Raw genomic sequence first — 15850 nt, forward strand, 5'->3', positions numbered from 1 at the left:
AGCCATGCCTGTATATTAAGTAAGCTCACTGAATGCTTAGAACAACAGCATTCAGCGACCCTACTTAATATACAGACATGGCTTAGAACAAGAGGCTCGGCCTGTAAGGGAGCTTCTCCTGGCCTTGCAGCCAGTCAGTGCTGGTACTGGAACCCTGGCAGTCAGCTCTAGAGCTGCATTCTAAACTTCTATGGTCTCCTTTCTCTCTTTCCTTCCCAGCCTCTCCCTCCTCCCTCCCCCCATCTCTACCACAACTCTAGTCACCAACTTAGGAAAGCTTTTGGAACCTTTAAAGAAAACATTTACTGAATTTCATCTAACCATTTTAGTTGGGAGCACCTGAAAACTCTGGAAGTTCCCTTTTGGTTTTTCATACCTTTCTAATACTTCGCAGAGAGCACCTGATCACTGAGGATGAGAAGGCTAGTCTAGGTTTTAAGTTTGGTTCTTTCACATCAGCTGTCCTTAGTGGACAATGGATTTGAAAGTACCTTACTGCTCGACTGCTTCTCATTAAGCCAAAATCATTTTTTCAGAGACCTCTAACACTGGATCCAATAATCTATAAACCATATGGCTCAGTTACTAACCTCCAGGGGAAAAACTGCCCTTGAAATCTTTTATCCTTGACAGACAACAGCAGGGTGTATTTGGATATCCATTTTATGTGAGCATGTATGTGGCAGTTAAATTGCATCCTAAATTATTACTCTCTCAGAGAATGACACTTCATTTTCAGAAATGCTCCGTTTAACCACATACTCAAATTTAATATATTTTAATTATGTATTTTATCACTTTACTCAGTTTTCCATCTTATGCAATTGCTGGTTACAAAGGAGCTGCCTGAGGGGTGAGAAAAAGGAGCAGCTCGGGGATGGAGAAGGTGGGTGGGGATCGGTGTGGGGCGGAGGAGACTGAGTGGGAGCAGAGAGTCTGCAGACCACGTGGCGAACTGCTATATGTCATGAGCATCGGAAAGGCTCAGGCAATGAGGCAAAGAAAGTGAAGAGCCGATATATGGGATATATAATAAATAAATCCAGAGTGCAAAATAAAAAGTCTTCCATAAAGAGGCTGAATTACAGCATGCCTGCTTTCCCAGAACACAACTTTTTATTTTGGCCCAACAATAAACAGGCGGTAAATGCCAACAGGAACTTTTGCTTTTGGGGATTTATCATAGATCGCGTGGAAGCTTTCCAGATTACATAGACTCAGAGCAGATAAACTGTGTGACAAAAAAATGATGAACTTTTGCAATTGGTTTATGTTGCTGCTGCAATACACACTGTGGCTATAGAAGATCAGGTCCAAATCTATGGGATAGCCCAAACTGGCAAACATTGGGAGAATCTTTTCACCGCCTATGGATACATGGAATTTCACAGCAAAAACGGAGAAAGACAAAATTCATTTATCTGATGAACAGAGGCAAGAAAGACTAAAAATGAAGGCTATACTATAATTTGTCTATTTTCCTGGGGATGGAAAAATTCATTAAAAATTTATTGAGCACCTACTATATGCCAGATTCTTTTTAAAGTGCTTGGGACAGATCAGGGAACAAAACAAAGATCCCCGTCTTTTGTGGAGCTCAATGCTCTTATTGACGGAAGGACACAGACAATAAAGAAGGAACATGATAACTGAGTAAATTAAGCAGAGTGGTAGAAGGTGATAAGTGCCTCTTGGTAAATAGAAGGAATAAAGTGGTGGGGAGCCTATCAGGAGTGTGGGAGTGCTGGTCACAGTATTAAATATGTCCCAGGAGGCCTCCTTGAGAAGGTGGCATTTGAGAAATGCTTCGAGGAGGTAAGCGGTGAGCCATGCAGTTACCTGGCGGAAGAGTGTTTCAGGCAGAGGGGCAACCTTGCAAAGGCTGTGAGGCAGGACCTAATTATCATGGTCAGGGGACCGCACAGAGCCCAGCCGTGTGAGTGAGGGGGAAAGGGGTGATGAGGGGGAGAGAGATCACATGGAGCTTTGTCCCCGATTTCTCTTCGCATCCTTTCTTACAAAGTCATTTTACACAGTAGTTTCTGGAAAAGCAGACTGCCTGCTGATAATCAGGCAGAGAGGGCTGGGACTTGGGTGAGGCAAGTGAGGCGCAGAAGTGCAAAATTTAAAGAGACACTCAATCTCAGGTGCCAAGTCCACATTTATATGTCAGTGAGAATAAGCACCTCCTTAAATTTTGCATGAGAGATGCTTCACTTGCCTCACTCTAGTCCTAGTCCTGATGCAGAGAATTCCTGCTCTGTGTATTTGTCCACAAAACAGGCTGGCATTTCTAGGCCTCACACTCATCCCCACCCACCACCACCACCACCACACACGCACCCACATCTCTGCCAGAATTATCTATCCTGCAAATGCACAATAGCAGGAAGCGAAGCTGTACCAACTAACCACCAGGATGACGAGTTTCCTGCTCTTTTTTGGCTGCTCCCCCACCCCCAATTCCAGCAGGCAGAGAGAGGAAGCAGAATTCTGGGCTAGATTTAGTCTTTCAGTCCCTAAATCTGTCAGCAAGTTTGTGTATGTGGTGGGAAGTTGTGCTTCCAGAGCCCAGGAATAGATGCTCAATCGGCCCATGACTCTGGGATCACAGATGTGATTGAAGGACCACTTGTACGGTCGAGTGCACAGGAGGAGTCACTCTAAGCTGACTTGATGGCCAAGGCCAAGAAGCCAATGCTTCACACAAAATAAATATGCCTTAGAATGTGCTTGGAATGTGCTTTATCTCCCCACCCCCACACACAGTCTCCCCTTCCCCCAAAGGAAATCAAAGAACCTCGAGGATTATAAATGTTTAAGAAAATATAATTGATCCTCACAGGGACTCTTGAGGGGATGGTGGGTGTGGGTGTGGGTGGCCCTCCTGGCAGCGGGTGTGTGCACAAGACCATCAGTCCCCTAGCTCAGCAATGGCTCCATCAGGATGTGCTGTCTCCCTTTCCAGGACCCTGTCCATCCATCAACAGACGGATGAGCACAAATTGTATCCACTCCACACAAGGGTCGTGTGTCCCCCACTTTTTTAAAAGAGCCCAACAGGTTAGGGCTGGTATCTTAGCTGACGAGGGACCATGGCAGGAGTTGGGAAGGTGGGGGACTATGGAAATGGAACAGAAACCCATTGATTTTCCATTAAAGAAAAACCAAATGACATTAAGAGTGCTCAACTTCAGAAGCAGATACAAAGATTTTGATCAGAATTAAGGTCAACCCCATATTAAACTTTGTTGTAAAATTTAATGAAGGGTGCTATTTTTCACTAATTGCTATGTAAGAGCCGAAGTTTCAGAAATCATGAAAAGTCAACTTCACAACATAGTAAATATACTTTAAGGTGCTAATATTCCTTCTGAACACATTTTTATTGCTGTCAAGTATAGTACCGTTGATCAGGAAATTCATTTGTCTAAACTGAAACCTGGCTGTCCCTTGAAAATCTTGCTTCTTTTTGCTGCCCTCTCAAAAGACAGATGTTTATTTTATCACATCCCAAGTGCTCCAGGGCTAAAAGCTGGATATTGGAAATTTTTTTGCTCCCAATGCTACTTCTGAAATATTACGTTTCAATCTTCTTCTCTTAAAACCAAACCAAACCAAACCCAGTTTTCATGCAGCAGCCAAACCAGCTTTTACCACTTCTTCACTTCTGCCATCTACTGAATGTCCCCTCATTCAGCAAAGACTTTGGCAAGCGGCTCACTTTTTCTTCATCCAAAGCTTTGTCACCAGTCTTGGTGATGCTAACATCTAACTCATCCAATATTCTGTCCTCTCAGCACTCCGACCTCCCCATTTTCAATGGCCTTCTCCCCACTCCACCTTACCTACCACCCACTTGAGCTCTGTTTCCTTGGTTACTTAGGGTAAGAGTTAGTGACCCAGAGCCAGTTCTGCCCTGAGACCCAAGTAACCCAGGTAATGGGGCTCATGCCTTGGGACCCTATGCTCTAGAGTTATCCTCTGGCCCTTCTTTTCTGATCCCTTCCAAAGAGATGAGAAGCCTGAGTCAGTCAAGAGAACATGTCCCCAAAAGCCCACATATCCTCTTTCTAGATCTCTCTAGAGTTACCTAGGATGCCAGATTTCCCCAGCCCAAATGACCCCAAGCTCCTGCGGACAGTTCTTTGCAGGGAATGTGAATAGAACCTGGATATTTGGGCTTGGGTGTCCATATGCATGAATGTTAGGCCCTTTATGGTATAGGATGGAACCTTGGGTGGAGAGAGAAGGGAGATGACCAAATATTCCCTCCTTCCTGATTAATAAGGGTAGCTGATGCTTCTTTATCAATTACCACTTTAGTCTTGCCTCCTAGATAGGATTTATCAAGATACCCAATCGTACGATTATTTCTGCTTACTGACAGCATCCAACCTATAGCAAAACCCTGTCTCCTTGAACCCTCACCCAAATCACCTAATACAGGCCAAATCCTGTAAATCCTCTTTAATACAATTTTACTGACAAACACAGTTCCCCATGACATGTGTACTCTCTTGTTGCATAAGCCAGTAGAGCCAACTTGGACCACTGGTGCATTCCTAGGGGTCTTTGACTGATAGGTATCAATGTGTCAAAAGCTCGTTATAATAGTCAATCTCCTATATTGGCTATTATATAATATTCCACAGAATGGAATAGTATGTAATAAGTAAATAGTGGTGATTAATATCATCATCATCAAGAAAGCAAAGAAGCTAGAGAAACATGCAATAATATTGTTGAATCTCCCAAAGAACATGGAGTTCAAAAAGCACAACACAAAATAATGCATAATACAGCATGAATCCACTTATATCAAGTTAAAACAGTGGTGAAACTACAATGTTTACAGCTGCACATAAACTAGTACACATCTGAAGAAAAGCAAAATAGTGATCACTATAATGGTCAGGAAAGTGATCATCTCTGGAGGTAAGGAGGTCATTCTAATGGGAATAGGTACATGGGGTTTCTGGGGTGCCAGTAATTTTCTACTGCTTGCTTTAGGTGGTAAATACATGGGTGTACACTTTATATCCATGGGTTAAACTGTACAAATAAGTTGTATGTATTCTTTATGTATGTTATATTTCACAATGATAAAATGCAATAAAAAGAATGAGTGTTAAATAGACAAATAAATTGATATTTCCTTTAATAAGACAGTTTCTTTAGATTTTGGTTAGCAGTTTACCTGATGCCAGTTAATCATGGATGAATTGCTAAATTTTAGCCTCTGAAATTGCAAAGATGATTAATAGCCTATGGACTTAATTGGGACCACTGGGACTTTCTACCTTAGCAGGCTTTACCCAAAAAGGTGTCAGGTCTCCCCAGCTTCCTCTCTTAGCAATATTCATTCACTCTACCTTGAAGGATATCTCCGTGGTCATGGTGAACCCATGGGTGATGACTGGCTCCTCTTCTGCGGTCCGTCCCTTCCAGCAGTCCAACTCCACACAGCGACAACCAGACAGGAGCACTTGGCGATACATCTCGACAGAGGAGTTTCCAGCCAGCTGGCCAGCTGTAAAACGTCAATGAAATGAAGCTCAAACTCCCACAAAGCAAGGAAGACACTGGTGGCTTCCTAGAAAAGCTCGTCAATGATAGGAAAACAGAGTTCAAGATCTTGAGTAGTTCTCAGTCTTTCTTCTGCCTCAACATACCAGAAGGTAGTGGCACAATCCCAAATGGAATTGTGGCTCCCTAGCAGTGGTTTGGGGAAGAGAGAATAGAAGAAGGAGAGCATTGTAACAATAACAATAACTCATGTTTATTAATTGCTTACCATATGCCAATTATAGTTCTTTGGACTTTACATATATTACTACATTTAATCTTCATAAAAATCTAGCTGGTATAAATACCTTTACTTTTTTTTTTCTTTTTTTTTTTATATTTTTTTGCGGTACGCGGGCCTCTCACTGTTGTGGCCTCTCCCATTGCGGAGCACAGGCTCCGGACGCGCAGGCTCAGCGGCCATGGCTCACGGGCCTAGCCGCTCCGCGGCATGTGGGATCTTCCCGGGCCGGGGCATGAACCCGCATCTCCTGCATCGGCAGGCGGACTCTCAACCACTGCGCCACCAGGGAAGCCCTACCTTTACTTTTAAATGCTTATTTTCTGATAAGGAAAATGGCATAGAGCATTTTATTTGCCCAAGTTTCCAAAGCTGGTAAGTGGAAGATCAGGATTATAACTTCAAAACTCAGTCTTTTAATTCTGACCCTCCCTATGAAGGGGTATTGTTGACAGGCTATTCTATTATATAAGTCAAACCTTCTGTCATGTTTGTCCAAGACACAAATGCTTAGGATAGCTAAATATTCTCTTAGCAAAAGTGAAATAAATTTGTAGGAATAAATTTAAATTTGACAAGTGAAGTATAAAACTTATAATTACAAGACACTGTTAAAGAAATTAAACAAGACCTAAGTAAATGAAAAGATATCCCATGTTCATGATGCAGAAGACTCAAAATTGTTAAGTTGGCACTACTCCTCAAATTGATTTACAAATTCAATTCCTATCAAAATCATATCTGGCTTTTTTTTTGTACAAATTGACAAGCTGATCCCAAAATTCATATGGAAATGTAAAGGACTCAGAATAGCCAAAATGATCTTAAAAAATAAGGAAAAAGTTGGAAGACTCACACTTCCCAGTTTCAAAACTTAGCTACAAAGCTCCAGTGATCAAGACAGTGTGGTCATATACATGGAATCTAAAAAAAAAAAAGGTTCTGATGAACCTAGGGGCAGGACAGGAATAAAGACGCAGACATAAAGAATGGACTTGAGGACACAGGGAGGGGGAAGGGTAAACTGGGACGAAGTGAGAGAGTAGCACTGACATATATACACTACCAAATGTAAAACAGATAGCTAGTGGGAAGCAGTCGCATAGCACAGGGAGATCAGCTTGGTGCTTTGTGACCACCTAGAGGGGTAGGATTGGGAGGGTGGGAGGGAGACACAAGAGGGAGGAGATATGGGGATATATGTATATGTATAGCTGATTCACTTTGTTATAAAGCAGAAACTAACACATGATTGTAAAGCAATTATACTCCAATAAAGATGTTAAAAAAAAAAGTGTGGTAGTGGCATAAGATTAGACACATAGATCAATGGAATAGAATTGAGACCCCAGAAATAAACCCTCACATTTATTGACTTACAACAAGGGTGCCAAAACAATTCATTGCCGAAAATCATCTTTTCAAGAAATGGTGCTGGGACAACTGGATTGCTAAATGGAAAATAATGAAGTTGGATCCCTATCACATCATATTAAAAAAATAATAACTTGAAATCAATGAAGTTCCTAACTGTAAGAGCTAAAATTATAAAACTCTTAGAAGAGAATGTAGAGGTAAATCTTTGTGACTTAAATTAGGCAATGGTTTCATAGATATGACACCAAAAGCACAAGTAGCAAAGGAAGAAAATAGATAAAATTTATCAAAATTAAAAACCTTTGGAAGCAGAACTGATATCCTCTAGTAAAGTGATAAGAATTGTAATAATCAAGGCACCCAAGAAATCTGAGGGCGGAAAGAGAAGCCAAGCTATTTCTGTTTCATTTAAGAAGTCGATGGAAGGTACTAATTTTTTGATAAGTTATTATTATTATTATTTTGGCTGCATCATGTGGCTTTCGGGATCTTAGTTCCCTGACCAGGGATTGAACCTGGGCCACGGCAGTGAAAGCCCTCAGTCCTGACCACTGCACAGCCAGGGAATTCCCTTGATAAATTATTTTTAAAAGATTAATAATAAATAAGTTTTGAGACAAGCCCAACATCAAACACACAAATGAAAGTTTTTGGTTTTCCATATTAAAGATTTTCTGTGACTTATACATTATAAGCTTCCATCATTTTTTTTAGCAGTCATTTGAAAGACGACATATTGATGAAAACTGTCAAAATGACTTTGAAATGGATAAGATCTGTCCATTGGAGACACACAGGACAAAGAAAATGGGATTAAACCTATTGGCTTAATTTTATTTTTACATGCATGTCACAACATCCGATATCAGCATAACAAAAGGGTGACATTTTTCAGTTCTATAGAGCCCTAGTAAATGCATTGAAAGGCTGATTAAGTAGGTTTGCATAATCACTTCTTTACTGGAAAAAATAGGACATTTTAAATACACAAGTGTTTGCAAAAGCAGAAATGCTGACAAAATAATCTAGAAAATTCCTGATGCTAGATAATAAATTTGCCATTTAAAATGCTTCAAAGTTTGTTGTAATAAAGGTCTTTGCTGCATAAAGGAAAAATGGAGAGTGGTAGTGAAGGGAAAAAGGTGATCATTTATATGTTATTCCTAAACTTAAAGGAGGGCTACTTTAGCTAAAGAAGTGAAGAATTCAAACAATTATCAGGTTAGTTCTTTAAAAATGCTAGCTCCTTCAGACCACTGCACAGCTATTCAAGAGTGGAGCAGATTTTCTTGTGTACTACCTGGGAAATTGTTTAAGTGTATTACTGACTACATCCAATAATGTGCAATTTCATTAATATTCTGTTAAGTGTTACTAACTTCTGAAAGGGAGTTGCCAGTAAAGAAGTTGCCAGTAAGCAAGTTGCTTCAATCTAATAATAGATTGAAGGTAGAAAAATACCTAACCCACACTAGAGTGTTCTGTCATAAAAGATTCAAGAAGTTTCCAGAAACATTTCTTTGGATTTGCTTGCAATATATATATATAGAGAGAGAATAGAAGCAATTTGATGTACTTTTTGAATGTTGATCAGTTAATGTTTTGAAAGAGATGGTAAGGCATGGGGTTAGAGATGGAAATGATTCTGAAAAAAAAAAAGAATGGGGGAGGAGGGTGTATATGTGTTTGTGTGTGTGTGCATGTCTGCCTGTGTCGTGTTTATTGTCCAACATCTAAGCCCAAAAGAATTCCTCTAAGGTAAATTTGTTCATTATTAAAATGAATAATCTGTATTAGAAAAGAAAATCTTCCAAAGAAAGCATTAGAAAACACACATTTATCCATAACTGTCTTATTGCTTGGAATGCATATTAGGTTTTCTGTATGTTTTCCTTCATTTATGGAGATTTTTTCCAAATATGTGAATTAATATTCGCCACTACTCTCTCCTTTTCTGCTTAAAGCCTCAAAGCTGGTTTATTTTTCTTCCCTAAAATTCCTAACTCCTCATTATTATATCCCATCCAACAATTATATTTCCATTTGATTAGATCCAATAAATAAAGCTTCTGGGGCCAGGGGATTGCCACAGGTTGGGATTAATGATATGTCATGAGTCCCTCAACCCTTGTTGTTTCTGAAACTAGTATCTGGCATCATCTCTGCCTGGCTGTGAACACCCTCTGGAGTTCATTACAAGCCTATGATTGAACTTTGGAGCTGAAGCTCCATCTCAGATTAATTCATAATACTGCCCCGAGTCAGAGCTCTGCAACTTCTCACTTGACTGCATTCATTTTGGGCAGCTGGCTTCATTCACTTGAGTTTGTCTCAGATTAGTCAAGTCGTCCATGGATGGAAGAGACCAGAAAATTGAAAATCATAATCCGTCTATTAACACAAGCTTCTGAGAAATTTCTCATCTTGTGGAATGTGATGATTAATTGCCTATATTTATATGTATCGTTATTTATTGTCTTCTCTTCAATCTTTAGGGTAAGAAGTTTCCAGATTGTGAAACTTTTGTTAATTCAGTGGCTTTCTTCAATAAACACTGTCTCCTTCAATAAATGGATATGGGAACCATTTCTACTTGCTTTCAATGCTGTGAAACCAACAGCTACACTTGAGGGAACTATGCAAAATACAGAGGATGTGTTGTTCATCTTGACCGTCTCTAGGGCCATCAGTTTGATCTGATCTCTCTCTTCTACATTATCTGTCTGCTGCCCCAGTGAGACCATGAAGGTCTTTTTTTTTTTTTTTTTAAATTGAAGTATAGTTGATTTACCATGTTGTGTTCATTTCTGCTGCACAGCAAAGTGATTCATTTATATATATATATATATATATATATACACACACACACACACACACACACACACACACACACACACACACACATTCTTTTTTATATTCTTTTCCATTATGGTTTATCACCCTGAACTTCTTTTGAACATAGATCCAATTGCCATGGGATGGCTTAGGCAAGTGGGAAAAGAACTTTAAGCATATGCCTTACTGATTACAGGAGCCTCATCACTAGGGTATATTCATATTCTCAAATATTCTCTGTGGGAGGTAAAATACTGGTTGCTTTGGATACAAAAATGACACAAGACATCTTCCTTACCTTACCATTTAGGTAAAGAGGCAAGTACAAACAAAGGAGAAGGCTCTTATGTGCCAGGGAGTTTACACCCTCACTGCACTATTACACTTCTGGCTGTCATTTCTTTCTCTTTTTCCTTGCAAACAGAATAATCTATTTAGGTTCTGATATGCTTCAGGGTCCCCTCTCCAGCCCTGGGATAAATCTTAATTCTTCTCAGCCAGTCACAGTGGTTCTGTGGTCCATGCTGGTACTTATTGTAGGGCATTGCTGTATGGTGTAACTCTGGGCTACATCTAATAGGGTGTAAAGGAAAGTCTGCTGGGTGAGTTGGGGAAAACCTCACTCATACAAAGGGCCACAAGATGCGGATGTTCCCTGGGCCACATGTGGAGCTTATTTCTTACGGAGGCAATGCTCAGGGTGCACAGTCATCTTGAAACAATAAGAGGATGGGACTTCCCTGGTGGTCCAGTGGGTAAAACTCCATGCTCCCAATGCAGGAGGCCCGGGTTTGATCCTTGGTTGGGGAACTAGATCCCACATGCATGCCGCAACTAAGAAGTCTGCATGCCGCAACTAAGAAGTCCTCATGCTGCTACTAAAAGATCCCACACGCCACAAGTAAAGATCCGACATGCTGCAACGAAGATCGTGCATACCTCAACTAAGACCCAGCACAGCCAAAATAAATACATAAATATATATTAAAAAAAAAAAAAAGGAAAAGAAACCATAAGAGGAGCAAAAAGATAGAAAGCATCTGGGTCTCTGATGACATCAATGAATTCCTGATTTAATCAACACTCAACCACTCTGCTTCTGGACTTCTTGCTGTGTGAGGTAGTAAATTTCTTAATGTTTAAGCCATTAAGTAATAGTATCCTCTTATGCATAGCCCAAAATACCCTGGCTGTTTCAATTTACTTTCATTTTCACATGAAGAAATTAAGGCTTAGAAGACTTAATTTACTTAAAGGCAAATTGAAACTTGGTCTGTTTATTTGTTAAGCTCAACTTCTTTCCATTCTACCACCCAACTTTCATAGGTCTGTGTGTGCTTTAAACCAAAAATAAATTATAAAAAGTTGCATATGCTAAGGACTAAATGAGTAGGAGAGATATAAAGGGAGGGAGTGACACTAAGCTTGGGTTGGTAGTGGATTGCCAAGGGAAAAACTATACCTTAAGGTATAGGAGAGGAATTGAATAATCAGATAGTTTAATTCATCAGAGGGATAACTAAAACCTCCAATCTAATGTTTTACTTCCCAAGCTGAATAAAAATGTTAATTATTCAGAGATATGTCACTTTGCTTTTCCTGAGTATACGGAGCCATCATCTCCCAAATGGTTTAGAGTATGGAAAGATTTATGAAGAGCTGAAAAAGTGTAATTGAAATGAATGCACACTGTTCAGTCCTGAGACAATCTTGTTTTGAGTCATAAGGGTAGATTCCTCAAGGAAAAACAATAACTTAAACCGTAATCACTACCTGATGGACTGCCAAGTCTATCCAAAACCCTAGAAAATGACCATCATAATTAAACATCAACTCATTCTGTGCATGTATTTCTCTCAGTGATTGGATTTTATTTTTCCTTCTGAGTGTCTTGATAGTCAACAAAGGGGCAATAATGAGCAGAGAACTAGACATAATAATAATAGCGCATTGCTAAATTGATTGGTTTTTATACTGTATGTTTAATCTTTATGGTCCCTTTGAATGCTCAAAAGAAAACATTCCAAATAATGAAGTTCTCCTTATTTGAATTTAGACTGGCATTTCCCAGGAATACTTGTTCTTAAAATGCTCCAAGAAAGTACCTAGCGTGGTCATGACTAGGGGAGGAGGGTTGATCATAACCTTAGTGTGAGTGAATCTGTAAGCTTTTTTTCCCTATATTCGAAACATACTGCAGTAGATGCCAACCTTTGTTTGAATCTAGCGTTTTAAAAACTCATTTGAATAGGAAAACTTTTCTTTTTCCACCACATACCCCTTCCGTGAAATAATGTTTCTGTAGAAAATATTTCTGCTTGTTCTGGAACTGCTTGTAAAGTATAAAATCTAACTCATTTTCTAGGTATTGATTTTAACATTTAACTGGATTTTATCGGGTTATACCTTGGTTATAATTTTATTTTATAACATTCTTAATAGGCTTTGGGAAGTTTGAATTTCTATATTTTAGATGCTTACCCAAAGGTCTCTGAGAGATAAGAGTTCTGACTCTCTATAATTAAAACAAGGACACTAATAATATCATATGAAGTAAAACCAAATTTTACCTGTTAGAAGAGGATTTTAGGCAAAACCTCAAGAACCTATATTAGAATTTATATGTAATTTTTAAAATTAATTATATGGAATTCTCCTTAGTTCCCCTGCAGAGATTTTGACTGGTATTGGGACAAGGTAATATTGTAAGAATGGAGATTTACATAATGCAAACCCTGGTATGAAAATATATGTCTCAGAAACATGAGGAAGATAAGTTTAAAAAAAAACCTTAAAGATCAGAACATAGTCTAACATAGGTAACATAGCTTTAAAAATTGAATACTTAAAAAGATGTGAATACTTTTAAGTATTACTAGAAATACTTAAGAAATTTTAAAATACTACTAGAAATTTAAAAATTGGGGAGAGAGTTGGTTTAGTTGTACAGAAATTTGGAGACAGCTCTTTGAGTTCTTTCTTCAGCAAAAAGTAGAGTGGACCGTTCTCTTTTATAGTAGCTGAAAGCTCTACTTTCTGAAAACTATTGGCCATTGATATGGTAACACCCCAAACCCAACTGACACAATGGAGCCAAGTTCTCTACCATATTTGTGCTGACCAAGTTAATCAGAGGGAGGGCAAATGAGTGACCCTGGAAGAAATTAATTGGACTAAAAGTCCTTAGTAAAATGCAGTTAAAAAACAAAAAGAACCGCTGAGAAAAATTGAACAGTATTTTGTAGTTCTATTGTTTGTGTTGATATTGAACAATTTTCTTGGAACTATTATTGTGTTGTCAGTAAAGCAAATGAGTGATTATGTATAATTTGCTAGGTATCAAGATTGATATAAAAAGCACAGCTATAGAATCAAGAATTTAAATTGGAAGATAGGAGTAGAAATCTTTATGTGAATTCTTGTGCCTTAACAAGAAGAAAAATGTATCTTTTCTTGATTTGTTCACTGAAATGGTCCAGAAACAACATTCCATAGCACAGGGTTCAAATTGCTGTTACCCATATGCGTATTTTTTCACACTAAAAGGAACAAGGGATCATTGGGGGAAAAGTCTGATTCCATGCGTGGTGCAGAAAGATGAGACTGGAAGATCTTTATGTGCCAGAAAACAAGGACATTTTTCAAAGATCAATGGGTCATGTCAAGAGGAGAGAGAAGCCAGCCTGAAAAATGTTTCCACTGACCAAAGCTGAGACGATTTGAACATCAAAAGGAGAATAGTGGCTGTGGTTGAGTGAACCTATGTAAACTCTGAAAACTTTGTCCATAATGATATGCAAAAAGGGAAAAATTAACATACTCTGGAAGAAGGTAAAAAGAATAGAACGTATATATACCCAGTCAGTCTTGTCATTCAGTCATTTTGGTATCATTGCCTGATTTGTTATATGGCAAATAATACAGATACTAACACATGTAAATATATTCATTTTTGGACTTAAAAAAGACTATTGGTAAAATTATTGCATAGTGTGACTTCCAGATAGATAAAACAACATGCAATGTCCAAAATTTAACTGAACATATGTTTAAGTATTTTTAAGCATTTTGGGGTCCTAAGTACAAGATAAATGCAAGATTCAATCATGTGTCAAAGTCTTTAAAGTTATATTTCTTAGGATCCTATGAAGTCAAAGATCTAGACTTTTACTTGAGGTTCTATAGACCTCCTCAAACTTGGATGAGAAAAAAGATTACATCTTTAACTCAAATCACTATGTGCAATTTAACATTCTCTTCAGTTATGAATGTAGGCCACAAATCACTGTAGTACTAGCAGGACAGTGACTTTGTTACCAGTAGAAATCACAGATATTTTCATATCATATTCCAATTGTTGCAAATATCACATGTATTATTTATACAATTTTTAAAAATTGTGTTAATAAAATATATACAATTTTATCCAAATTTGTTTTTCAATATTTGATCAAAATATTTCAATGGAAGTTTTTCCTCTTTAATTCTATGTACATTATTTTATACGTTTAACATTCTTAGAAGGGTCCATAGGCTTCACCAGACTGCCAGATACATCAATGATACCGAATAAGATTAAGGACCTCTGGGAAGGAAAAAATCCTTTACAAATGCTTAGCAATTTGAGTGGGAGCTGCAAAATTTTTGTAATAAGTCTAAGAAACTGAATCCAAGAAAGTGGGCTAAGTGGACACTCTCTTCTTGAAGCTATGAAACCTGTAGTAATTTTAAAACAGGTTAAGGGGCTTCCCTGGTGGCGCATTGGTTAAGAATCTGCCTGCCGATGCAAGGGACACGGGTTCGAGCCCTGGTCCAGGAAGATCCCACATGCCGCGGAGCAACTAAGCCTGTGTGCCACAACTACTGAGCCTGTGCTCTAGAGCCTGCAAGCCACAACTACTGAAGCCTGCGTTCCTAGAGCCTGTGCTCTGCAACAAGAGAAGCCACGACAATGAGGAGCCCGTGTACCGCAATGAAGACCCAATGCAGCCAAAAATAAAGACAAACAAATAAATAAATAAATTTATAAAAAAAATAAAACACGGCTAAGAATATTCTGACATTCCTCCCATTGAGAGTTGTGGTCTGTGTCCCTTACCTTGAAGCTGGGTAGGTTTGTGACATTTCTGACAAATAAAGAACCTTGAAGCTGGGTAGGTTTGTGACATTTCTGACAAATAAAGAAAGAAGGGACAGTATGGAACTTCAGAGGCTAAGTGCAAAAAAGGGCAATTAAGCTTCCTCCATGTTTCTTTGGGACACTTGTTTTTGCAGCTATAAGCTGCCATGTAAGAAGTCTACCTACCCTGGGGCTGCCATGCTGTGAGGAAGCCCAAGCCACATGGGGAGGCCAATTTTAGGCAATTAGGTCAGCAGTCTTAACTGAGCCCAGCTGTTGGGTCACTAGCCCAGGTCCAGACATGTTGGTGGTGAAACCTCCAGATGATTCCAACAACCAAGCCTTTTGTGTCAACCCAGCCATTCACTTCCCAGCTGTAGCCCAAGACACCATGGAACAGAAACAAGCCATCTGCTCTGTGTCCTGTCTGAATTCCTGACATATAGAATATGGTCAAAATAAAATGGTGGCTGTCTTATGTCCCTGTGTTTTGGTGTGATTGGTTATACAGCAAGAGATGACAAGAATAGGGTTTAGGATGAGCCAGACACGAATTTAATTAGTTTTATAGCATGAATCTCTCTTAGTAGGTATGTAGTTGAAACAAAACAGGTCACAAGTAGCATAAGAACAGTCTGATTTTCATGAAGAACATGCAAGTTGCAGTTCAACTGCCTGTAGAACTCAGAGTGTATGATTCTGACAAGATG

General features: G+C 39.0%; 1 protein-coding gene across 8 annotated transcripts in view; it reads right to left on the reverse strand.

Moving 5' to 3' along the window:
- Window positions 1-15850, reverse strand: part of PLCB1 (phospholipase C beta 1) — a 680890-nt gene that overhangs the window by 150856 nt on the left and 514184 nt on the right. For all 8 annotated transcript variants that reach the window (XR_012326222.1, XM_073792678.1, XM_073792679.1 and 5 more), the window contains exon 11: window positions 5376-5533. Coding sequence is in view for 7 of the 8 variants with exons in the window: in XM_073792678.1 (XP_073648779.1) it covers window positions 5376-5533 (158 nt within the window). In the remaining variant the exon portion in view is untranslated. The remainder of the gene's footprint in view (window positions 1-5375; window positions 5534-15850) is intronic.

The sequence above is a fragment of the Tursiops truncatus genome, chromosome 15, assembly GCF_011762595.2.
Source record: "Tursiops truncatus isolate mTurTru1 chromosome 15, mTurTru1.mat.Y, whole genome shotgun sequence".
NCBI classification, from domain to species: domain Eukaryota; kingdom Metazoa; phylum Chordata; class Mammalia; order Artiodactyla; family Delphinidae; genus Tursiops; species Tursiops truncatus.